Source organism: Camelus dromedarius, chromosome 14, assembly GCF_036321535.1.
Source record: "Camelus dromedarius isolate mCamDro1 chromosome 14, mCamDro1.pat, whole genome shotgun sequence".
Lineage (NCBI taxonomy): Eukaryota > Metazoa > Chordata > Mammalia > Artiodactyla > Camelidae > Camelus > Camelus dromedarius.
The window spans coordinates 27,730,435-27,755,744 of NC_087449.1; the positions used below are offsets into that span (position 1 = coordinate 27,730,435).

Consider the following 25,310-nt stretch of genomic DNA (forward strand, 5'->3'; position numbering starts at 1 on the left):
TTAACTTTTCTGACCTTCCTCAGTCTGCACCTTGTTACCCTACAAAGTTTCATGTTTATAAAGATAGGAGACTCCAGCTGTTCCAGCCTGACAGAATTGAATTTACATTTGGCCTTCATTAAGATGAGAGTCAGAATCATTGAGACCAAATGGAAAAGCCAGACTGCTGGGGGTTATGAAAAATTCAAATGGCATTTTTCCTTTTATCTGACAATTCTTATTAAGGAGACATACATCAACCTAAAACACATAAGCCTTAAATGTTAAAGGACATGATTAAAATTCCATATTGCAGAACTAGGACCCAAGTGACTTTGCCCAAGAGCTACAGTGGTCCTAGTACATCATTTCTGTCTGTGGGGAAGTCTGAACTCCAAATTCTGTCCAACCCCTTCTGACATCTGATCCCAGGCTAAGGACAAGGAGCACATGAATGACAGCAATACTGAAATGAGCGGTCAGCTCTGACACCTCCATCTAGCTCACTGCGCATGGCCAATCAGCCTCAATGTCCTGCTGACATCAACTCCTAACAATGCTGGAACCCATCTCCTCTCCTAATTCAGGTCTCATCACTTCTCACCTGGAGAACTGCAATAGCCCCTCAATAGGCCACTCAAATCATTCAAAAACTATTTATTGAGTATCTATTATGTGCCAGGCATTTGATTACGGATAGAGACACAGCAATGAACAAAATGGATATAATCTCCATCCTCCTGTGGATTACAATGGTTGGAGGGGGAGAGCTTTACACAAATCATTATACAAATTGTCATATCATTACAATTTATGAAAGATTCAATGAAGTAAAGTAAAGAGTACAATGACAAGAGGCCTCTGATTTATTTGAGAGTCAGGAAAGGCTTTTCTATGGATGTGACAATACAGCTGAGACCTACATGATGAGTTAGAATCAATGGTGAGTAGAAGGAAGAACATTCAAGCAGAAGGCACAGCATCACAGCATAGTCAAGACCAGGGGTCAGCAAACCTTTTCTCTAACAGTCCAGAGATTAAATATTTTCAGCTTTGCAGGCCATGCAGTCCTTCTCAAAAGCACAGCTCTGCCACTGCAGTGGGAAAGCACCATAGACAGTACATAAATGAATGAGTGTGGCTGGGTTCCAATAAAACTCTATTTATGGCCACTAACATTTTAATTTTATATCATTTTTACAAGTCACAAAATATTACTCTTCTTTTGATTCTTTTTCAAAAATTTGAAAATGTAAAACCCATTTTTAGCTCCCAGGACACCCCAAAACAGGCAGCAGGCCAGATCTAGCCCACAACCGTGTTCTGCCATCCCCTAGTCAAGACACTGAGGTAGCAAAGAGCTGGTGTGTTTGAGGCACCTGAGTGGGTCCCCGTGGATGGATCAGAGTGAGCAAAATGAGGGATACACCGTAAGAAGAGGGGAAGGGTGGGGAAATGACATCATATACCATCTTCTGAGCCATGTTACAAATTTTAGAGTTTATCCTAAGAGCAAAGAAAGGCCAACTAAGTGCTGAAATCAGGAAAGTAAGAAAACTGATTCTTACTCCCTCCCATACACATTGTCTCATCCCTAATCCAATTGCTTCACCCTTCAAGCCAAAGATATTTAAGACAATTCCCCCCTGGACTAACAACCATCAACTAATCTCTATCACCAAATAAGCCTTTAACAAACTGAGCCTGGGTTACTCACCCGGCCTTCTTCCCAACTACACTCACGGAGGTATCCCAGGCTCTTGTCCTGGGACCAAGAGCCTTACCATAATGAACCACGGTCTCTCTAAAATATCCTTTCTGTCTTCTTCCCTACTAGGCAAAATCTCCGCTTGTATCTTTGAGACAGGAGGTATGGGGGCAGGGCACAACCATTAAAAGAATGACACAGCAATTAGCACCAAGATGGCAGAAGATTCAATTCCCAGCAGACGCTGAGGCCCGAGATGGCAGGAGATTTGACTTCTAGCAGACCTTGAGGTTCATTATATGTTCATTGTAATACATTAGCATGGTAAATGGCACTCCTACAGGCACCATGACAGTTCCCAGGGTCACCACAAAAGGTCCAAAAATGGGTGGTGGCCCAATTCCTGGTAATTGGCCCCTTCCCCAAAGTAGCTGGAATAATCCTCCCACTTGTTAGCATATGAAGTTACTGAGTCCATAAAAACTAACAACCCTGCACCTCATGGCTGCTTTCCCTCCTAAGATAGCCCACATTCTGCTTATGGAGTATGTATTTCTTTGAATAAATCTACTTTCACTCAACTATGGCTCGCTCTTAAATTCTTTCCTACCCAAAGCCAGGGATGCTCACTTGACAGGGTGCATCCTAGGGACTCATCTGAGACCTGGGACACGGCAATTCTCTCACCCCATTTTTCCTGTATCATCTTGAGGATCATCTCAAGTAACTTGTCCAGAAAGCAAATTATTTTCCCCCAAAGCACTTTGCATTTTCCTGTGCTTAGTTCATCTTCTGATGGCTCTGGCTCTATGTGTCTCTACACCTTATGTTCCCCCCACCATTGTCCCCAGGGGACACTGTGCCCCTCAAGGGTAAGGATGAGTCCTCTTCATGCCCATGTCCCCAGTGCCGACCATACTGCTGGTTCAAAGCAGGACTTTAGTTAAGATTTGGCAAATTAAAGAAGGAATAAAGAGTAAACAAATGGCAGCCCACTGAACTTAGCACAGAGCCTCAGGTTCTGACTTTGAATGTGCTGTTGAACAGCTATTCAAGCTAACGTACTTTTCTGGGCCTCAGTTTCCCATAATCCCTCTAAAAAGAATGTACTGTTTCCTAATTCTCCACAGATGGATGTTTTCAAGATACAAGCCTTTAGAATTGAAAGTGGTTTTGTAAGTCTGCAGGCCAGCAACATCAGCATCACCTGGGAGCTTGTTAGAAATGCAAATTCCCAGTTCCCACTGCCTGGCTACTAAATCAGAATCTGCAGTTTAACAAGATCTCCAGGTGATTCATTTACACATTAAAGTTTGTGAGCTATAAGCCATACTGGCAGGCTTTAAGGAGAAGATGTGAAAACTGATTTTAGAAGTAGCTTGGATTTTGAACTTGCAATCACAGTAAAACCAAAGGAATTCTCAGCAAGGATTCTTGTGCATGCTTATCAAAAGATAAAAATAAATTTAAAAAAATTTTAAAAACAGATCTGAGGCTCAACCTTCAGGTAGTTAAATATATAGTGAGGCACTGTTTAGAGCCTTATTCTGCAAATTCTGAAATGGAATTGATTAGATAGATGGATGAATGGATAGTCAGTCTTAGGTTATAATCACTGCCACTAAATCGAGAACTTAATTATTTTCTATGGCTTTATTTAGTACAGGTGATCTCAAGTGCACAGGTAAATATCCTGACAGATTCATACTGGATGTATATTTAGATCTCCTGGGATATGCAGCCCAGAGCTGGCTATGAAGCAGGTGCTCAATAAGACCCTGATACTGTACCAGTGACCACCTGCCCCATCCTCACTTAATTCAGAATAGCTCTTCCTTACCTGTGGCCAAGAAGGGTGATATATCCAACCCATTTGTTCTTTTGCACCGTATTTAGACTGACCTGAAGAATACCACCACCCTTGTTCCTGGTCCTTCCTGAGGTGCATGCTTTACAGAAGGATTTTAATACTGCATAACTAATGGGATGAGCTGGGATTTGGAGAACAGTAGATACAGGTTTAAATTCTGGCTCTATCATCTGGGAAAATCATATAACCTTCTCTCTCAGCCTCAGTTTCCCACACAATCTACTAGGCAGAGCTTGTTAGGATTAAATCATTCAAAGCCTATAGAACACAGAGTGGAGGCAGTGCAGAGCACTTCTATATTCTGATATGTATTTCAGGGTGTTTTTGGATCAAGTTTTCAAATGGATCCAGTCCAACCCTCTCAGTTTATACATGGAAAGAGTTAGGCCTGGTGTGAGAATTGCTTTGCCCAAAGTCACACAGTGTGTGAGTGTGAGGTGTTGGTGGTATAGTGGCAAGCACAGCTGCCTTCCCAAGTCATATAGTGTGATGTTAGTAGAGTCAGAATTAGGATCCTGAAATCCCCAATTCCTAAAACACTCTATGTTTTCTAACTTTCCACAAGTATAGAAATCTTCCTGCAAATTAAAACTCGCAAAATAGCTCAATATACTAAACAAATAAAAGCCAAGCCTGCCTTGATTATTGATGCCCTTTTTGCTTTTCTCTCTTCTGCCCCATGGTGGCAATCCACGAACACCTCAGCACAAGGGTGCTTCCCCCAGCCCTAGCCCACACCTGTGAAACTGAAGACTCAGCCCACCTGAAACCTCAGAGCCAGTAAATGAATCACACTGGGTCTTACCATTAGATGGAGTCCCTCCTCACCAGACCACCTAGGGGTTTTCAAGTCCCTGAGGTTCCCAGAGGACTTGAACTTCCTCACACATCCATCTCTACTGTGAACCATGAAGCTGACATCACCATTCTCCTCACTTCATAAATGATCCTAACATCTAGAAATGGGAACCACCTGCAAGTGCTCTGTCCAGAGATCACCTTATCACACAAGGACATGGAAACTCAAGTTCAGGTGAGATGAGAAAGGTTTTCCTTAAAATGCTACCAAGGACAAAGATTACTCACTGGGGACTACAAGTATGCAGAGAAAGAAGGTTCTGGTCAGAGAAAGTTCTGCCACTTTCTAATTGGAATGGTAATTAACCTCTCTGAACTTTGGTACACTACTGGATATTAAGAGAACCAATTTTGGAATCAGCCATTTTTAGATTCAAATCCTGGTTCTGCTGTATACTTACTGAGTCACTTTGGGTGAGTTGACAAATCTCTATTAACTTTAGCTTTCACAAAACAGACAAAAGGAAAAAAACTACTTTATCAGGTTGCTGCTAAGATTCAGAGAGATAATCTGTGTCAAATACTCATCACAGTGCCTTGCATGAGTTAAGTATATAAAAGCACAATGATTTAACTATGACCTAAACAATAAAGAGGGAACAAACTTCCTCAGAGACTTGCTGGAAAAATCAAACATTACAGACTTCAGCAGGGTGCCTGGTACCAATAGATTCAATAGATGGAATCCTCTGCTATTATTAGCAATCCCTCCTCAACCCTTTGCACTTACCTCTTTTAGCCACAGAAGCTTCGGGGCCTGCATTTCCACAGACATCACGCCCCCGACGTACTGCAGGATGCTGTGCTTGGTTTCGTTGATCCTGTGGACCTGACTGACCGCCCGGTGGTCCAGCCACATGATGATGTTTTGATGTGAATTCCCTAGAAAAAACAGGGGAGATGAGGACACAGGCGCATCCTTACCCCTGTAAGTCAAGGGAGCATTTACATATTCCCAAGTGCAGAGACCTGCACAAGTACGTACATAAGTTCATACATCAACAACAAACAAGTGAAAGGGCCACCTCCAACACTGACTAGTACATTCTACCCGAACCTCGAATTTCCCCTCAAGAGATGTGCTCCTTGAATACAGTCCCAGGGTCTCCTCGAAAAACAAGTCAAGGTCCACTGGTTAATTATATTATCATTCACTCGATTAATTGTATTGTTATTCATTCTCTCAACTTTTCCCCCTCCTTTCCTTTCCCTTCTATTCTAGAAAAACTTTACTGGGTATATACTCAAGAAAAGAGCCTCTGAAATAAGCCTAAAACAATACTTCAGCTTTTTAAGGGATGTCTCCTTTAAACATGGACAAATATTTCAGCGGTGTAATACACCATACACATCTACACAATGACTTTTATCTGCTTATATTCCCACTTCCTCTAGTCACTTTAATTAAAATTAGTTAATTTAAGTGCTTTATCCTCCCTCTTTTGGTTTGTTTGGTGGAGCAGGAAGTCTTGGAATTTTTTTCCATTTTGGAACAAGGCAGACCTGGTGGGAAATGCTCTTTCAGTATAGGCAGTGATACTGAGAAAGTTATCTAATTTTTCTTAGCCTATCTATAAAATGGGGATAACAGCACCTAGTAGCATACAAGGATTAATTGGGACTTTTCATTCATTGAACAAGAGACAATGTGCATACGGGATATGGCATGTACCTGTCACCTAGTAGGCCCTTTAGAGAAATAAATCACAGAAATCAGAATTTAAAACCAGCTAGAAAAGGAGCATGCACAGTGCCCCTCACATCCCACCTCTACCATCCTACAGCCACATGGGAACCAATCACTCCTCCCCCCCTTCCCCAGCCTTTCCTAACGCATCACGCACTGATGGCCAAACCAGCACTCTTTTTACAGCCCTCTGCTTCCTTGGATGGCAAAATGCAGAGAACAGCAATGAACATACCTGGGAGATTATAAACAGGAAAGATAAAAGGGATCCAAGAGTAACTGAGCCAGGTACTCCACAGATTATTTGTTGGCAAAATAATTACAGCAATTATATAATTTTGCTAAGAACAAGTGTTTATAATGCCGTGTGTGTGTGTGTGTGTGTCCCCAGCCCAGTGCTAAACACTGTACACACATCATCTCATTTAATCCTCAAAACAACTTTGAGATCTAGGCCATTCTCAATGACAAACTGACTCCAAGGCTAAAGACATGCCTGCTAACTCACAGCTGGGAAAAGCACAAAGTGTGCTTTGAGAGTAGATCCATGCAGAGGATAGATAAATAAATTAAAACAAATTTAAACTTGAGCTACACATGTCAACATGAATAATGACACCAGCTGGAATATTTTTAAACACCATATATACTGTTTGTTGTTGCTAGTGTACACACATGTGGTAGAAGCACAGAAGAAATGTGTTTGTGAACACGGACTACAGCAGAGAGGTCACCTGCTGGGCAGAGGGGGTGGGGGAGGGGGAAGGCAGGGACTGAAGCTTCAAGTGATTCTTTTTAAAAAAAAAAGGACTTGTGGCAAATATGGCAAAACTTCACCTGTTTATCCTCAGTAGCAGGTACTGAAGAGGCGGCTATCTTATTTTCCTTACTCTTGCATATCTTTGAAAAAGAATTTTTAAAACTTACAAAAAAAAATCAACCGAAGACATCTAGGTCTAAATTAGATCATCAGTTTGAGATCTGCAGGTACTAACTACTATACATAAAATGGATAAACAATAAGTTTTTCTGTATAGCACAGGAAACTACATTCAATATTTTGTAGTAAACTATAATGGAAAAGAATATGAAAATGAATATATGTATGTATACATACGACTGAAACATTACGCTGTACACCAGAAACTGACACATTGTAAACTGACAATATGTCAACAAAAATAAATAATAAAAAAATTAGATCATCATCATCATAATGAGTCAAGAACTCAGTCACTGGTTTGCCTACCTGAAGAGATTTCAGGTCCCCCCAAAACTCCTCAAACAATAGTAACACTTTGAAAATAAGGGAAAGTACCTGAAACCTTCCATTGGTACGTCTAAGACTTTCTTAAAACAGCTGATTCTACTGTATAACGAAAGTGCTCAAAGCTCTGGTTTCTCCTGGGACAGCTTTACAAATACTGATGTCCAGGTCCCATTCCAGAAGCATCATGGAATCAGAATGTGGGTGTGTAGGCACACATGCAGATGTGCAAACACACACACATGGGGGGACAGTACCAGTATCGCTTCTTAAATACTGTACAGAATGTATCTGCCACTGCTTCAAGACAAAAACACCTGTTGCTAAACTTTCAACTATAAAGACAGACTGATCAGCTACTACTGCCTCTACATGAAGAGGCTCTCAGGATGACACAATGAGAATTGTGCAGAATCAATTACTTTATTATCTTTATTATGATTATTCATTAATAATGTTCATTATAGACAACAATCTGAAAGCTCATCTTTTTTTTTTCAGTTCTTGCAGAAAATCACAAATAAATGACTCCACTGAAAGTTCATTTACTCTTTTATTGAGCACCTGCTACATGCCAGGCACAGTGCTGGGTGCTGGGATATCAAGAAGGTGCTACAGTCTCTCTCCCACGGAGCATGTGGTTAAGTGGAAAAAAAGCAGTCTGTCAGGTGTGATGATGATGACTGTCAGACAGAATCCTGAACATGGAGCCCAGAGGAGGAGAAGCATGGAGAAAACCCCAGTGAGCGGAGCCTGAGGCTGCACAAAGAGCATCCAAGAGGCAGGAAAGCTTCAGATTAGTTCCGAAAATGACTGGCTCCTGGTGAGCCAGGTGAAGACAGAGTAAAGGGGCAGGAGTCACCCAATAGAGACCACACATGAAACAGAGCACAGACCCAAGGAGGTGTCATATTTTAAGAGAAGTGGAAACAATCTGGTAGAGCAGAAGTTGGGATACATAGCCAGTCTACCTTAGGGCAGATTATTCACCCATGTGTTCATTCAATTAATACTGTGAATATCCCACAGGAGGCGTTCCAGGGATACTTGGAGGAAATGACTATAATTCAGCAAAACCATCTAAATATATTAGGTTTCTGCTGCAGAGCAGCCTAGGTAGTCACTTCCTCCCTGACCATAAATTACCACCCTTGTTCCCTCTCTCTCCCAAGAGCACCTGTGGCTGGAATGATTCAACCAGAGTTACAGTCTGAGTTTGCAGAGGTAGGACACATACAGCAATGCCACCAATGTCCAACCCAGTGCTGATCTGATCTTCAAAGGAAGAAAGACAAAATAAGAAAAGGCTAACAATGAGACTATTTTATCCTGTAAATCAGAGTTCTTAAACTATTGTACTTAATTTACTTGAGATTTTTTTTTTTCATTTTTTTGGCTACCATCTTAAAGATGGTAAGTTCTGTCAGTCTTGTGAGTTTGGTTTTAATGGTGATGGTTAATTCCCTGATCCTACTCCCTGCTCCTCACGAATTACTCCAATTAACCAATCAAGAACTGGTCACTTTCAGGTAGGCGAAAGTCCTTAAAGATCCTTTAACTCACCCTCAAAATTCAAATTTCATTTTCTAGCACAAGCTAATCCATTTCAAATAAAAACACCTAACCTTAATAGAACCTGCTGAAAGGCAGAAACCAGTGAGGGGCACCTGCAGCTGGATGCATCTGATGAATGGGTACATTTTAAACTTTTAGGTGAAGTAAAATTTTTCAGTGCTTATACTTAGGGTTGTAACCTAGCTATCCTTTTAATAGAAGAGCTGTTAACAGGAGGCAATTCTACCTACAATGAGAAAAAGATGGCATCCAAGAGTGTGCATGTATGAGCAGGTTTAATAGAGAACTCTTCCTCCGCTTCTAATGTTCCTGCTCCTAATATTTTAGCTATCCATTCATCTGCACCCAGGGATTCTCCACATACTGGAATTACAGAGGAAACTTTCTAAAAACACTGGTGTCCTGGTCTAACCCCAAGCCCACTGAATATAAACCTTGCGGGTAAGGCTCATGAACTGGTCACTTTAAAAGCTCCCCAGTTGATTCTAATGGGCAACCATAGTTAAAAACCATGCATTTCAGCAGATTAGAAGGCATAGAGTCCTTGGAACTTAACTAGCATCTAAAATCCCACCCAAATGAGAATTCCTCCCAGCACCCCTCACAGACCATCACCTAAACTCCATGTGAAGCAAGCCAACAAAGGAAGTGCAGACAGCCTCCCACAGTGGCCTGCTCCGTAGCTGGCAACATCTAGTAACTGAAGAGTGCTTGCTGCTGCCGAACTGAGGTCTGCAGGTTCAGACCCATCCCTGGAGTCTCTGCTCTCTGAAGTGGCCCAGCTGGGAAGTGCCCTGCCCTCTCACACCAGAATACCACCAAATGAGCCAGTGGTCAGCCACACTGAGGACAAGGACCACTCAAATTCATCTTTGAAGCTTCAACATTTAATAAGGCAGGGCTTGGCACACAGAGGATACTAGTAAATGTGGCATAAAAAGAAAAAAAAAGTGTGTGTGTAAAAGATGGTCACCATCACCCCTGTACTCTAATCATTCATCCATCTGCATACTTTTTCAGGACATGGGATTTATAAAAATCAGTTTCATGCATTAGGTCCATAGGAGTAGGTGGGACACAGTCTCTTAAGGAATTCATAATTGAATAGGAGAAACTTCTGAGTATTCAGATGTCAGGTTCCCACTTAATTCTCACAGCAAAGCTACTGTTTCATTATTCCAATTCTTTCAGAGAAGAAACCGAGCATTAAAGAGGTTAAATGACTTGCTCAAGGTGTCACAGCTCAGTAAGAGCAAAGGAGAGATCTGGGACAGCCTGACTCCAATTCCAGGGTGTTCCAGGGTATCCTAATGTGGCCCAGTGTCCACAGCAGCCAGTTAGGAAAGATGCTGCTACAACACCATCCACTACTAAAGACTCAGACACAGCCTAGTCTCAAATATGCTTGTAACACCTGTCTTGGCAACAACTGACTGACAAGGCCTTTAGATGGAGCATGCAATTTCCAGTGTGCCATAGCCTCCGCCATCCCAAATGTCTGCAGTTCATTAAAAGGTTGAGTATCAGTTGAAGTTTATCTCTGCACATATGCTGCTGTTTTTCTCAAGTCATGCCCACTATACTCACTGACATTATCTACCCAACTCATATAGACATCTGAGTTTGAAACCTCAGTGCTAGCACTACTGGCTAAAGTACCCCAAAAGGGACACAGCCTCACCCATCAGAAATATCTGATGATGGATGCAAGTGGCACTTACATTTGAAACAGTTCATTATAGTACTCATGACTGTCTGTTAGAACATCATTAAATGGGTATGTCTTTGGTCTGGCTATTGAAAATAGAGACCATTTGTTTCCATATGGTCCTGTCTGTCCTATTCTACTTCCTTTAAATGGACCTTCTCACCCCACTCAAATGATTGTGGTAGAGGAGCTTCATATGCAAAGCAACTAAAGGCACTCCCTTCCCTGAAACAGCCCCAACCATGTATCGGTTTCAAGGCTACTCCCTCTGAGCTCCTGATCCTGTGCCCATCCTATATCAAGCTCTCTACTGTGGTGCCTGTGCATTATGAAGCCAAGTCTCTTCTTCATCCACCTAACCCTCATGTCACCCTACTCCTACCAACTGCTCACCAAGCTTTCAACCCCTAGGAACAAGATTTCTGGCCTCCATGCTCCACCTCTGAATTTCACTGTAAGTGATAACAGACACCTGATCTCCTGCTCCACCTGGGCCCCAGCCAGTCTCCCACCACCAGGGAAAGAGAGAAAAATGGTCCTACCTTCATGGTTTACTGGTAAAGGACGAAACTGCTTATCCAAAACAACCAGAGAACATGTGGCATCAAACCCAAGCCCTCGAATTTGGTTTAAATCGATCCCTTGTACAACTTTCTGTTTTAAAAACAAATAAACAAAAACATAAATTACAATTTAGGCTTTCAAAAGACTGAAAACAGTTATGCCTAGAAGGAAATGAATGGGAGAATAGAAAAAAGTATTTACAACATAAAACAGATAAAAGTTCAATATCACTAAAATATCAGAAGATCATATATATAATTAATAAGAAAAAAACCAATCTAATTGGAAATTGAATAAAGGACATGACAAGTCACTTCATAATCAAAGAGCATATAAAAAGATTCCCAACTCCACTACAATTAAATAAATGCAAATAAACATACTCCAATCTTAGTTTTTCTTACTGGCAAAAATGTAAAAAAATAATAGTATATAGTAGAGGCAAGATAGGGAGAAGTGGACCTTCTTTTACATCATTCTAACAGTGTGATAACCTATTACAGATTTTGGAGAATATAGTTTAGAAAAGTATTAAAATTAAACACATGTATAACTTTTGACCCAGCAATCTCACTTGTAGAAACCTATTTCAGTGAATTATTAGCCTGAGTAAGTAAGGTTATATATAAACAAACGCTAACTGCAGCACTGCTTAAGAATATATTTAAAAATTGGAAACTGGAAGGGTATAGCTCAGCAGTAGTGTGTGCTTAGCATGCACAAGGTCCTGGGTTCAATCCCCAGCACCTCTACTGAAAAATTAAATAAAATAAAAAATTAATTGAAAAATACGTAAAGAAATCTAATTACCTCCCACCCCAAAAAAGTTAAAATTAAAAAAAAAAAACTGGAAAAAGAATTTTTTTATTAAATAAACTTAATCTGTGAAGTGACATTTTCTACAGCCATCAAAAAGAAGAGAAGCAATTTTGGAGTGTGATAATATGAAGAGGTTGGCAAATCCTCTTAGCAAAATAAAGTATAAAACTGGACAAAATCCCCAAAAGCAACCATTTTGGGGTTATGGAACTTGACCAAAGCCACATAAACGGAAAAGCATTCCTTCTTGAAAAATTAAAATTGTACTTAAAACATTCCCACAAAACAATAACAACTCTAGGACCAGATGGATTCACCAGGAAATTCTGTGAAACATTCAAGGAGAAACAATACTATTCCTACACAAATTTGTTTAGGATATAGTGAAGGAGGGAACATTTTCTAACAAATTTTATATGGTCAGTACTATCCTGATACCAAAAACAAACAAAGACATCAAATGAAAAGGACACTATAGACCAATATCTGCCATGAACACAGGTGTAAAATTCCTTAAGAAAACATTAACAAACCAAATATTGCTAAATATAAAACATGCATTATAAACCATGACCAGGTGGGGTTATCCCAGGAAAGCAAGGGTGATTTAATATCCATAAGTCAATTAATGTATAGCACATACTAATAGAATAAAGCACAAACCAAATGATCATCTCAAGAGATGCAAAAAAAGAAAGAAAAAAAAAAAACTCAGTAAACTGAGAATGGAACTTTCACAACATGATAAAGAGCATCTACAAAAACCTATAGCTAACATCATACTTCACAATGAAATAAATGATTCACTTCTATTATAAACAAGAGAATATTCTCTTTCATCACTTCTATTCAACCTGTACTAGTGGTTCTAGCCAATGTAATAAGGCAAGAAAAAGAAATTTAAAGCATACAGACTGGAAAGGAAGAAGTTAAAGCGTCTTCAAGACAGTCTCATATGCAGAAAATCCTGAGAAATTTATATTAAAAAATGCTACAGATTCTACACACCCCTATTAAAGTACCATCTTTTTTTTAAAGAAAGCAAGAAGCTGCTCCTAACATTTGTATAGAAATGTAAAGGACAGAGAAGAGCCTAAGTACTTTTGAAAAGAAAGAACAAAGTTGCAGAACTTACGTTACTTGATTTTAACTTACTATCAAACTATCATTATTAAGTCAGTGTAGAATTGGCATAAGGATAAATTTATATATCAGTGGAACAGAATAGAAACATAAGAAATATACCCAAACATTTATGGTCAATTGATTTTTTTATAAGGTGCCAAGACAATTCAAAGGGGAAAGGATAGTTTCTCTGACAATAGTGCCAGAAAAACTAAATATTCATATGTGAAAAAGTAATAATAATAACTTTAAAAAAATTTCTTTTTAAATTAAAAAATTTTGTGTATGGTGTGATTTTTACCTCATACCATACACAAAAATTAACTCAAAATGTACCATATCCCTAAATGTAAGTATTAAAAGTATAAAACTTATGAGAGAAAATGTTCATGACATGAGTTAGACAATGATTTATTAAAAAGCAAGACTCATAAAAAAATAATAAATTTGACTTCATCAAAATTTTATTCTTTAAAAGAAACTGTAAGAAAATGAAAAGATAAGCTACAGATTGGGAGATACATCTGCACAGATTGGGAGATATATATATATATATATATATATAACAAACATAAATAGAATATATAAAGAACATATAATAAGAGGACAAACAACACAATTACAAAATAGGCAAAGGATTTAAATATACACATCACCAAAGAAGACATATGAATGGACAAACAGCACATGGAAATATGCTCAGCATCATTAGTTATATAAACAGATGCAAATTAAAATCACAATGAGATACTACTGTATATCTACAAGAACAGCTATAATCAAAAAAGACTGATAATACCAAGCATTCAAAACCTGTGAAGAAAGTAGAACCTTCATAAATTGCTTGTAGAAATGTAAAATACAGCCATTCTGGAAATAAAGCTTGGCAGCTTTTAAAATATAACTTACCATACAACCTAGCAATTTCACTCCTAGAGATCTACCCAAAAAAATGTAAAACATAGGTCAACACAAAAGGACTTGTACATGAATATTCACAGCAGCACTATTCATAATACCTCAAAACTAGAAACAAATCAAATTTTCATCATGATTAACCAAATAGTGAAACCACGTGTGGTATAACCATACGATGGAACAGTGCTCAGCAAGAAAAAGGCACCGACTACTGATATGTGCAACCACATAAATGAACCTTGAAAATATTACACTAAGTGAAAGAAGTCAGACACAAAAGAAGGCATGTTGTATGATTCCACTTGTACGAAATTTCTAAAAAAGAGTACCTATAAAGACAGAAAACAGATAAATAGTTATCTCTGAGTGGGCTGGGGGACTGACAGCAAACAGGCATAAGGGAACTTTTGGGGGTAACAGAAGTGTTCTAAAATTGGGTTAGGGTGATGATTGCACAAAAGTGTAAGTTTAATAAAATCACTGAATTATACATTTAAAATGGATGGATTTTATGGTATGTAAATTATACCTCAAGCTGTTAAATGTATTTTAAAAAGGTGAGCTACAAAAGATGAAATGGAAAAACACTCATGATATATTAATAAGGTAAAAAACAAAACAAAAAGAACACACAACAAACTGTTAACAGTGGTTGCCTCTGAGAGCAGAATTGGCAGCTGGAGGACATGGGAGATGTTTCACTTTGTTATGTAACTTTTTAAGCTGTAGAATAATAGATTTATTGATTAATTCTATTTTTTTAAATTTGTTTCTATGGTTTCCTTTTTCAAAAAAGTGTAAGTTACCATGATCATACTCATTAACGTTTACCACTAACTTAAAACATGACAATGATCTTCTAAATCTCACAAAAGTCAACTCAAAGTGGCCATCACCATTTAAAATGTACAATTCTTTTTTTTTCCTGCTTTGGGATGCTGGACATTTAGGATTCTATTTCTTACCATTTAACATATTCCTCAAACAAGAGCTACACACAAGCATCACAGATTTTCAAAGAAAAGTATTACTTTTTTCATGTAATAACAATAAATAATAAAATGCTACCATCTGTTGAGCACTTATTGTGTGCCAGGTACTTTACAGACATCATCTTATTTAATCCTGACAAAGCCCTCTAAAGAAACATTTAGTATTTCTACTTCACAAAAAATAAGGGGGAGACTGAGGGCAGCAGGGCAGAGCAGGCAGGCTCTAGAGACTGTTGTCACACAGCCGGTCAACGACAGAGCCAGAATTCAGACTCAGAGCCTGGGTTCTTCCGATTCCAGCACACCACCTGCCTCTGCCATCAGAGAAGTTCTTACTGCCCTGAGACCGTGTAGGCAGGGCATGGGTCCCATGGGAAGAACATTGCTGTGACCCACCTGTGACAGCTGGCAATACCTCTGCCCCACAGCACCAGATGAATGCCCTGTACACCTTTACTACACTGATCCGGGAGGACTTAGAAGGGCGTGAAGACCAAACCCAATTCCCTGTCAGGCGGCATGGCCTCATGACAGTGAGTCACAAAGGCCTGGTTTCAAATCCTAACTCTGTCACTCTGGCTATGTGACCGAGGGCAAGTTACACAATTCCGGCCATTCCAATCACCCTCTTGCCTTGGTGGATCATGTCCCTGTAGCATTTATAAATATGGCCTCCCTTGCCTGGAATGTCCTTCCAACTTGGCTGGGAAATCTCTGGGCAGTGCCTAAGATCAAGGGTGTTGGGTGCAGACTGCTTGAGTTTGAAACCTGGTTCTGCCACTGACTAGTCTTATGATTTTGAGAAGCCAGAAAACCAGTTTCCTTGGTTACACAAAGCTATTACTTAGACCTACATCTCCTAATGATGTGATGAGAATTCAGCAAAATAAGGTCTGATTTGCCTTCAGTGCACAATAAATAGCAGCCATTATTTGAGTAAATTAGCTGCCTCAACTCTTCCTTGAACTCATGGAGCATCAATCCATCAATCAGTAAGCCAGCCCTAACTCCTACCTTTCACGTGGCTCTACTGGCCTCTGTGTCCCGAGAGCACATGCATGCCTGCCTTGGGCAAGCCTATCTCACACAGGCCTGCAGTTAGTCAAGAGAGGATGGGGAGAGAAAATGTAGAAGACTCAATAAAACTCAATTTCAGAAGGCAGCAATGGAGTAGAAACAAGCATGGGATATGGTAGCAAAAGAGCCACTTTCTAGTTCCAACTCCACCACCTCTGAGTTGGGTAAGCTTTCATTAATCTCATCACATTTCTAAGCCTCAGGTTCCAGAGAGAGAGAGAATTCCCAGGTGACGATCAACAGCGTCAATTGATTTGGAAGTAATTTGGAACTGTTAAAACTTTGTAGGAAATATGAAGGATGGCAAACTCACCCAATGCCTTATCCATTGTGTTCAAGGAATCCTTCTTACATATGAAGCATAGCATGCTCTCTGTGTCAGGTAAGCACATATAAAAATGACAGGCAAAAGGAATGGCAATTGAAAAGACCGGATAAACTCGAATCTTCCTAAGAATTATGGTGGGAGTGACCATTCAGTAGGAGCAAAAAAAAAAAAAATATTCCCTTCAATCTATTTTATGAATCCCCTCTGAAGACCGACAGAGTTTTATATTCTAAACATGACCTTCCAGCCACAAAGGGTCAGCGTCTCCATCTCTAAGTGGAAATCTATCACAAGGAACTAGAAGAATAACTGTGACATGCATTAAACCTGATTTGGTTAGTTAGGTAGCCACTGTCATTTCCCCAGCCTTACATGGAAATGCCTTATGATCACACTTATCATGAGTAGGACCCCCCCACCCTCCAACCCCACCCCCATCTAAACCATCTCAGAACGATAGCTGTCAGGGTCACACTACCCAGAAGGTCCCTGGAGCTTGACCTGCTGACCTGAGGATTCATTTTTATACTCTCATTAATGGAAGAAGAAAGCAGTCTAGTAAACTCACCCCAACAACTTGGCATCAAGGGAACTTTCTCGGCTAGAGAGAAAGCACATTGCTCTGCTAAGGAATTTCCAGAGAAGGAGATTTCGGCAGCTTCATTTGGTAACCTGGTCCATGTCTCACAACTGTCAACTTGTAGCTATGGGGCAGCAAACAAATATTTGGGGAAGGGATTGTGCATCGCTTTGTTCTGACTGTGGGAACTGGTTCAATCCTGCATGTGTTTTAAATCAGCAGGCTCTGCGATATTGGGTGGGGAGACAGCGTTCCTTAGAAACCTTCCAAACTGAGAACTGGAGGGTCAGAGGCATACCTGGTTTTATCTTTAGCTCTATTTGGAGCAAGGGTCAAAGCCTGGGGCCTCACAGAATCCAACTTGCAAGAGAGTTCTGTGTGGCTGGTATTGTATTCTTTTAAATCTTGATTTGAATGCCTTTGTCAGCTTTGGGGGTATGCATGAGGTTATGAAATCCCCAGTTCCCTCAGGCCCATCACTCCCTGTTGCCTACACAATTCAATTACTTACTCATTCAATCAGTCAGCAAATATAATCAAGCCTCTTCTAAGGTCAGGCTGTGCACTCTTTTGGGTATTTGGAAACAATGGAAAGCAAAATTATTTTTTTTTAATTCCTTACTCTTTTGGAGGTTAAACTGTAGGGATAGACAATAGCTAATAAACCAAATAAATTATATAGTGTACACATATTATATTAGAAAGTGATGTCAGGGGGATAAGGAATGTTGGAGGGGGAGGGAGCTGTTGAGAAGGTGAGACTTGAAGAAACACTTGAAGGACCTGAGGAGCTGACCTTGTAGAAATCTTGTAGGAAGAAATGTTTCAAGCAGGAGAATAGCCGGTACAAAGGCCCTGAGGTGGGAATAGCAATGAGGCTAATACAGCTTGCAAGGGGCGTGTGTTATCTGCAAGGCCCCTGGAAGCATTCAATTTTATAAAATCTATTCTAGTGACTAGTAAAATGAAAAGATCTGACCCTGGTCCCTTACCTACACAGCATCCGAACTTAGGTGTGTTGTCCCTTGAAGATAAGGTAGGGAAATAGAGGCCAAACACTGCCATTTATGTCAGTGACACCAACATTCTTCCAAGAACATAAACTCTGAAACTGCCTCTACCTCCTTCCTCTGCACTGTCACCAAGTCCTGCTAGATCTTCCTTCCAAAGTCTGTCTTGTGCCTCCTATTAATTCCTCTGCCAACATTCCAATCCAGCTATTCATTATCAAAGAGGTAAAATTAAGCACCTACATGTGCCACCACAGGGGACACATGCCAAACAAGACAGACATAGTCCCAGTCCTCCCAGACCTTATAGTTCAAAGAAATCTCAGCCTCCAGAACTTCAGCAGAAGAATGAAACTGTCTCCTAACTGGCATCCTTGAATTTAGTTTCTGTTCCTCCAAGCCAGCCTGAATCTGTAGCTGGTCAGTCTGAAACTCAGGATGATTCTAGAAGAGGTCCCTGCTGGCCACAGAACCAGCCTTCCCAGCTATGGCCCCATCACCAACTCCAGTCTCCCTTCTTCCTCCTGCTGGAAACCACCTGCTCCAGCCGGGACTGACTCCTTAACTTTCCTGTCTCAGCACTTCTGTCCACAGTATTCTTCCTGAATGTCCTCTCAGTGTTCTCAAGACTCACTTTTAGCCCTATCTCCTTCCTCAAGCTTTCTCCTTTGACTGGAAGTAGGGAAGTCCCAATGTCTTCACTCATTCTTTTTATACTTCCTGAGTCTATTATATGTTAGGACCTGGGTGAGCAAACTATAGCTCCTATCCTCCTGAAATATAAAATCTAGTAGAAAAGATAGCTATTGATCCAAAAAATTAATTATTTTATTACCTATTTTATTTCATTTATTTTTGTTATTTGATTATACAACTATTTTACTATTTTGTATTAATCAAAAAATGAATGACTCACAATCTATGTGACAGTCTATGAAGAAAAAGTACAAGAGACTATGAAAATGCTTAGTAAGTAAAATAGGACTTAGTTCAGAGGTAATATTGGGTGAGAAAAGGCTTCTTCCTTGAAGAACTGACTTCTGAACAAAGATTCAGTGCAGTGCTATCCAATGGGACTTTCTGCAAGGATGGAAGTGTTCTACATCTCTGCTGTCCAATACAGCAGCCACCAGGCACACATGGTATCTACTGAGCACTTGAAACACAGCCACTGCAACTGAGGAACCAAATTTTAAACTGTATTTACTTTTAATTAATTACATTTAAATGGCCACATGTGGCTAGTGACTGCAATATTGGACAGTGTGGATTGAAGGATGAATAGAAGTATGTTGGCCAAAGGCAGAGTGTGCAGGAAGGAAGAGGTGTGTAAAAGCCCTGAGGCCAGAGGGAGCACTGCACATTTGAGGACATGACAGGAGGAGAATGTTAGTGGAAGGCAGAGCTGAGAGGAGCATCTTGAGATGAGCCAGGAAAGCAGGAGGAAACCAAACTACGCGGGGCCTGCAGGCCATGTTAAGGATTCTGAGTTCTATCCAAATCGTAGTGTGATGCTATAAAAGAGTTGTGAGCAAGAGTGACATGATCAGGTTAGCACTAAAATGTATCTATCAATCCAGGTCCAAGAAGGAGAACAAACTGCAGAGGGGAAGGGCACATATGAGATCAGTTACGTTCTAAGGTTAATTTGGACAAAAGATGAAGGCATGTCATGTTGGGGGTGGAGGGCATGCAGAGATCTGACCTGAATTCAGGGTCACCACCCACTTCCTGGGTGACTTAGGGAAAGTCATTTAACTCTCTGAATCTCAGTTTTTCTTTTCAACTGTAACATGGGAAGAACCACCCCTTCCCTACCCACCTTGTATGACAATCAAATGGGTATGAATGCACTTTGTAAACCATATGGGTTCTATGAATATAAAAGGTTAACATGATTGTTCAAGCCCACGTGGGCCACTCCCTCTTCTCCTCCTGAACTCTCCAATCATTATACATAGAGCTAACACAACTTAGAACAAAATGGTACTTCGTTGGCTTCATGGGTGTTGGCTTTTTCCACGAAACTCAACTATTACATCCTGAGGGGCAGAGAACTTGTAGAATTCTTTCATATGCACTCCAGTGCTTAGCAAAGAGCATAGCACACAGTAATTGCTCAATAAATATTTGAAGACTAAATGACACTGGACAAATACCTGCTGGCTGAATAAGATCTCCAGCTTATCATCTTCTTCCTAATGGAAGTTGTTACTGTACAGTAACTTGCAAAGTTCTTGCCTTACTGAGGTGATTGAGATCTGTGGCTCCAAAAAGGTATATAAGCCCTTAAAATCAGGGACAATGTATAGCTCGAGGACTCGTGTATTTCCATAGAACTTTTTAGATGTGTGAGTACCAACCTAATAGAGACCTGACAATTTTAGGGACAGTGGTGAGTAGAACAGAGAAGAGCATATGAAGCTATCTCACTAGGGGTCTAGTCCTATCTTTAATACTAGTTAGTTTCAGAGCCTCAGTAGCCTCATGTGTCAAACAAGAAGTAAGGCAGTCTATCTCACAGAGTTATTATGGCACTTGGAACAAGATGAGGGATGTAAGAATGTTGTTTGTTTTTAGCTCTAAGTAGTATTAATTCAAAGGTGAGGAGGGTATAGCTCAGTGGTAGAGTGCATGCCTAACATGCACGAGGTCCTGGGTTCCATCCCCACTACTGCATGAAAGAAATGAATCAATCAATTAATTAATCACTCAATTAATAAAGCTATTTACCCCTCCCAAAACACCAAAACAAACAAAAATATTAACCATTTATTCAGCGCCAAATTGGTGCCAGACAATGTGTTAGATGCTAGGGATACAGAGATGATGCTCTTCAAGAGCATGGCTCGTCGTTTAAACAAGTCACTAATTAAAATGCAACCTGGTAAGCACCAGATAATGACACAGGTGACAATGTGGGCTCTAGGGCAGCAGAGAGGGGCTTCTTACCCTCTCTCCTCTGAGGTTGTCCAGGGATAGCAGGGACTGTCAGAGGTCATCAAAGAAGGCTCCCAGAGGAAAGTCATGCTTAAGCTTATCTTAAAAGGTACCGAGGAGTTGGGCAGGTAAATAAGATGAGAGAAGAGCATTTCAGATAATGAAAACAACAGACATTTCATTTATTCATGTACTCAATATTACATGAATTGGGCATATTATAAGTGAAGAGCTCTAAGGAAACACAGATAAACAAGATATGACTCCTACTCAGGCGTCACACAATTTCTGTATGAGCAGACAGCCAGGTAAAGGCACTTATAATTCAGAATGTAACAGAACATCAGAATAAGCTCAAAGTTCTCCATATAGTGGCAATTAAAAAAAAAAAAAAACTTCAGGTAGCTTAATACAGTTTCCAAGCAGGGGACATGTGGAGTGAGATGTGGAGAGAAGAGAAGGACTAGAGGTAAAGCATGAGGGGGCAGCAGCTGCACAACCCCTGACTTCAGGTGGTTACTTACCTCTTCATAGCCCATTTCTTTCAGCTCTAAAACAGGGTGAATAATAACCACATCAAGAGGTTGTTGTGCAGATAAAATGAAGTGGTGGGTATAAGTGTTCAGCATAGCACCAGGTACATAATTAGTGCCCAAGAATATTAACTGCCAGCAGCAGCAGTAGCAGCAGCAGCAGCAACAGCAGCTTATTACTATTATTATTATTATTATTATTATTATTGTTATTGTTATTACTGTTATTGTCATTGATGTTTTTATTAACTTGACTAAGGGGAAACTATCTCAGGCAATGTCAGCAACTTAGGGAAAGGAAGAACTATAACTGCTCTCAAGCTCTGGACTTCCTGAAGTCCTTGAGAAAGACACACTAGGTCAGGATGTATTTTCTGTCACTCTCCGCCCCTGATCACTGTTTCTCAACATCATACATAGAAAGAACCCTCACCAGAATGGAAGTGAATACTCCCATGAGGTGCCTCCGCTACTGAGTTTGACTCTTCATCAAAGAGTATTTTATCTTAGAAATTCATTCTCCTCCATATCCCACTCATTTCTGTTGTTGGCATCATCACTGCCATAGGAATAACAGTGCTTACACATTTTCAGGCACTGTTATGACGTTTTATGTGCATTAACTCATTTACTCCTCACCAGAAGCCAATGCAGATAGGCAGTCATCATTCTCATTTTACAGATAAGGAAACTCAGGCCAAGATGACAAACTAATAAATGTTGGAACTGGGATGTCAATCCAGGCAGTCTGGCTCCAGAATCTGCGCTCTCTGGTATGCTACCTCTTTAATATAAAAAAGCTTCCGTCCTTAAACCCTCCTGCACTGTTGGTGGGAATGTAGTTTGGTGTAGCCATTAGGGAAAACAGTACAGAGATTCCTTAAAAAACTAAAAATAGATTTACCCTATGATCCAGCAATCCCAATCCTGAAGGCAACTCTAATTTGAAAAGATACATGCACCCCAATGTTCATAGCAGCACTATTTATAATAGTCAATACACAGAAGTAACTTCAATGTCCATCGGCAGATGAGTAGATAAAGAAGATGTGGTATTATATATATAATATATATATATATATATATATATATGTATATATAATGGAATACTACTCAGTCATAAAAAGGAATAAAACAATGCCATTTGCAGCAACATGGATGGACTGGAGATCATCATACTAAGTGAAGTAAGCCAAAAAGAGAATAGTACCATATCATTTATATGTGGAATGTAAAAAAAGACACAAATTAAATTATTTACAAAACAGACAGACTCACAGACATAGAAAACAAACATTGTTACCAAGGGGGAAAAGAGGGGTAGAGGGATAAGTTCAGGAGAGGTAAGTTGGGATTTGCAGACACAAACTACTATACATAAAATAGATAAACAACAAGGTCCCACTGTATAACACAGGAAACTATATTGAATACCCTATAAGAGCCTATAATGAAAAAGAATATGAAAAAGAATATATATATGTATGTATAACTGAATCATTATGCTATACACCAGAAATGAACACAATATTATAAATCAACTATTCTTCAATAAAAAAAATAAAATAAAATACTTCCCTCCTTCAACCTCACACACAAATGAGCTGTGAGCAGATGTGTCATGCTTATTCTATGGTTTCTGATATGTGGCCACAGGGCCAGATCCCATGTAAGGGGAACAGCCTAAGACCCAATAGTTTTATCCAGCTTTGCTACAGAGAGACAGCCTTACTAAGAACAAATGCCCAGAGCACTCACGTGGTTAATGGGGCCCAAACAGATGACAAGGTGGCTGCCATCAGGAGATGATTAAAATTCTAACATTAAGCCAAGCTGGATTTCAAGCAGACCTGTTTTAAAGTAGCTTTTCATTAGGGGATTCTATTTTCTTCTTGACAATATCCTTAACAGCAAGAAAGGCTGTATGTTGAAAGAACAAAGGAGACCCAAGGGCGGAGAGTAGAAGGTTCTCACCAAGGCAGGGGCTGGGACAGGGGACGGAGGAGGAAAATTAAACAAGCAGAAGAGTAGATGTGCCCCCCTTTTATTCCTACATAATGCCCCAGTGCTGCCCACCCCCACCTCCTCTCTCTGCCTTCTTCTCTGGGGGCACTAACAGCGGCCCAGAGTTCATGAAACTTTAAACAGACTGATCAATATGGACAGAATGGTGAATTGTCCATCTGCAAATTACCAAGCCCTTCATGAATATTTAAGGAACTAAACTAGGAATAGGGAGAAGAGAGAACCCAGGACTTTGTTTTTCCCTCTGGAAAAAAGGACAAATGCACCTTTGTCGTTCCTGATCACCGGGATATAAAACCAGTCAAGAGAAACTACAAGGGAACAACCTGGGTCCAGCATCACTTCTTCCCCGAAGCAAGCACGCTGGCTGCAAACCAAGGTCACTCAAGACAAACATCTATCTGGCACAATTCAGAGATGCTCTAGTCTTGCCTGACTTCCTTCCTTTCTCAAAACCCACAATGTTCTCATGCCATGATGCCTTTGCATATGCTGCTCCCTCTGGACAAAATGAGGTTCCACTCACTTGCCCACTTGGAAGGCAGGACAGTCCAGTGACTAAGGCTGCAGCCCTGGAGTCAGACTGCTTAGATTCCAGTCCTGCCTTTCCTAGTTACTAATGGTATGAACTTGGGTAAGTTAGCTAATCTTTCTGTGCTTCTGTTTCCTCCTCAATAAAATGAGGCTAGTAATAGTGCTACCTTTATAGGGTCATGGTGAGGATTCTACTGCATGATGCATGTAAACATGTTTCACACAGCACTAGGGACACGAGAGGGCACCAACCAAATCTTCTGTGTGTATGTTCTGCATCCTCCATCCTGTCTACCCCAAGCCCCTCAGAGTCAGCCCTTTCCTCAGCTCCAGCCATAGTCACTTCACCCCAACACCTATTACCTCATACTTCAGCTGTCTGTCAGTCTCTGCCACTAGACCGTGAGCTCCTAAAAGGCAAAGTCTGTGCCTAAAGTTACCCCAATGCTGGCCCTGGCACCAGATGGACACACAGCACACACTCAGCAGGTGGGAGCAAGGGAGTACGTGCGAGGAGAGAACGCCAGAGGTGCGGCCATACCTTTGTGACGACACAGCACGCAGCCCAGATGTCCTCGGAAGACTGCTCATGGTGGTTGAACTGAGGCTCCCACTGGTTGATGGGCTGCTCTGCAAAAGCCACAAGGGTGCCCCTCTGGTCCACCAGGGCCGCCCGGACACTGCCTGTCCCCACGTCCACACCAACATAGTAGCTCTCTGGTTTCTGATCTCCACTGGGCACTGCCATCGCTCCACCTGCGGGGATCAAGGGCAAAACCATATGAAGACCAAATGGGTCCAAAGTCGAGAATGAGACGTCCTGAAAGTGAAAATCAAATGGGTGCAGCTAATGAACTGGTGGCCATGGAGTATTTACTCATCCAACAAAATGTTGAGTGCTATGTGGTAACAGGCACAGAGCTCAGCAGTGAGTGGACAGATAGGCATGGCCTCAGGCATGGAGTTTCTGTTCTTGGAAGGGAGTCAGATGGTAAGCATTAACAAACTGCATAATTATTCAAGCAAAGTCATGAATATCAGGTGAAAAGTGCTAGAAGGATAAATAAAGGGTTGTAAGAATCTGGAGGCAATAGATATGCGTTTATTCTCATTGAATTTGAATCAAAACAAGGACAGTGCCCATGGTACTGAAAAAGGAACCTCGTCTACCCAGTCAGCTATCCTTGCAAAAAAATGATCTACTTAGTACCTG

At 40.5% G+C, this 25,310-nt stretch overlaps 1 protein-coding gene across 6 annotated transcripts in view; it reads right to left on the minus strand.

The window, feature by feature from the left end:
- Positions 1–25,310, minus strand: part of FGGY (FGGY carbohydrate kinase domain containing) — a 389,035-nt gene that overhangs the window by 346,261 nt on the left and 17,464 nt on the right. For 5 of the 6 annotated variants that reach the window (XM_064493531.1, XM_031465233.2, XM_064493532.1 and 2 more), the window contains 3 exons: positions 24,639–24,853; positions 11,195–11,306; positions 5,146–5,297 (listed from right to left, as the gene is read on the minus strand). In XM_064493531.1, coding sequence (XP_064349601.1) covers positions 5,146–5,297; positions 11,195–11,306; positions 24,639–24,845 — 471 coding nt within the window. In that variant the 5' untranslated portion in view covers positions 24,846–24,853. Of the gene's footprint in view, positions 1–5,145; positions 5,298–11,194; positions 11,307–24,638; positions 24,854–25,310 lie in introns of those variants that run through there. The other variant, XM_031465235.2, reaches the window with a different exon arrangement.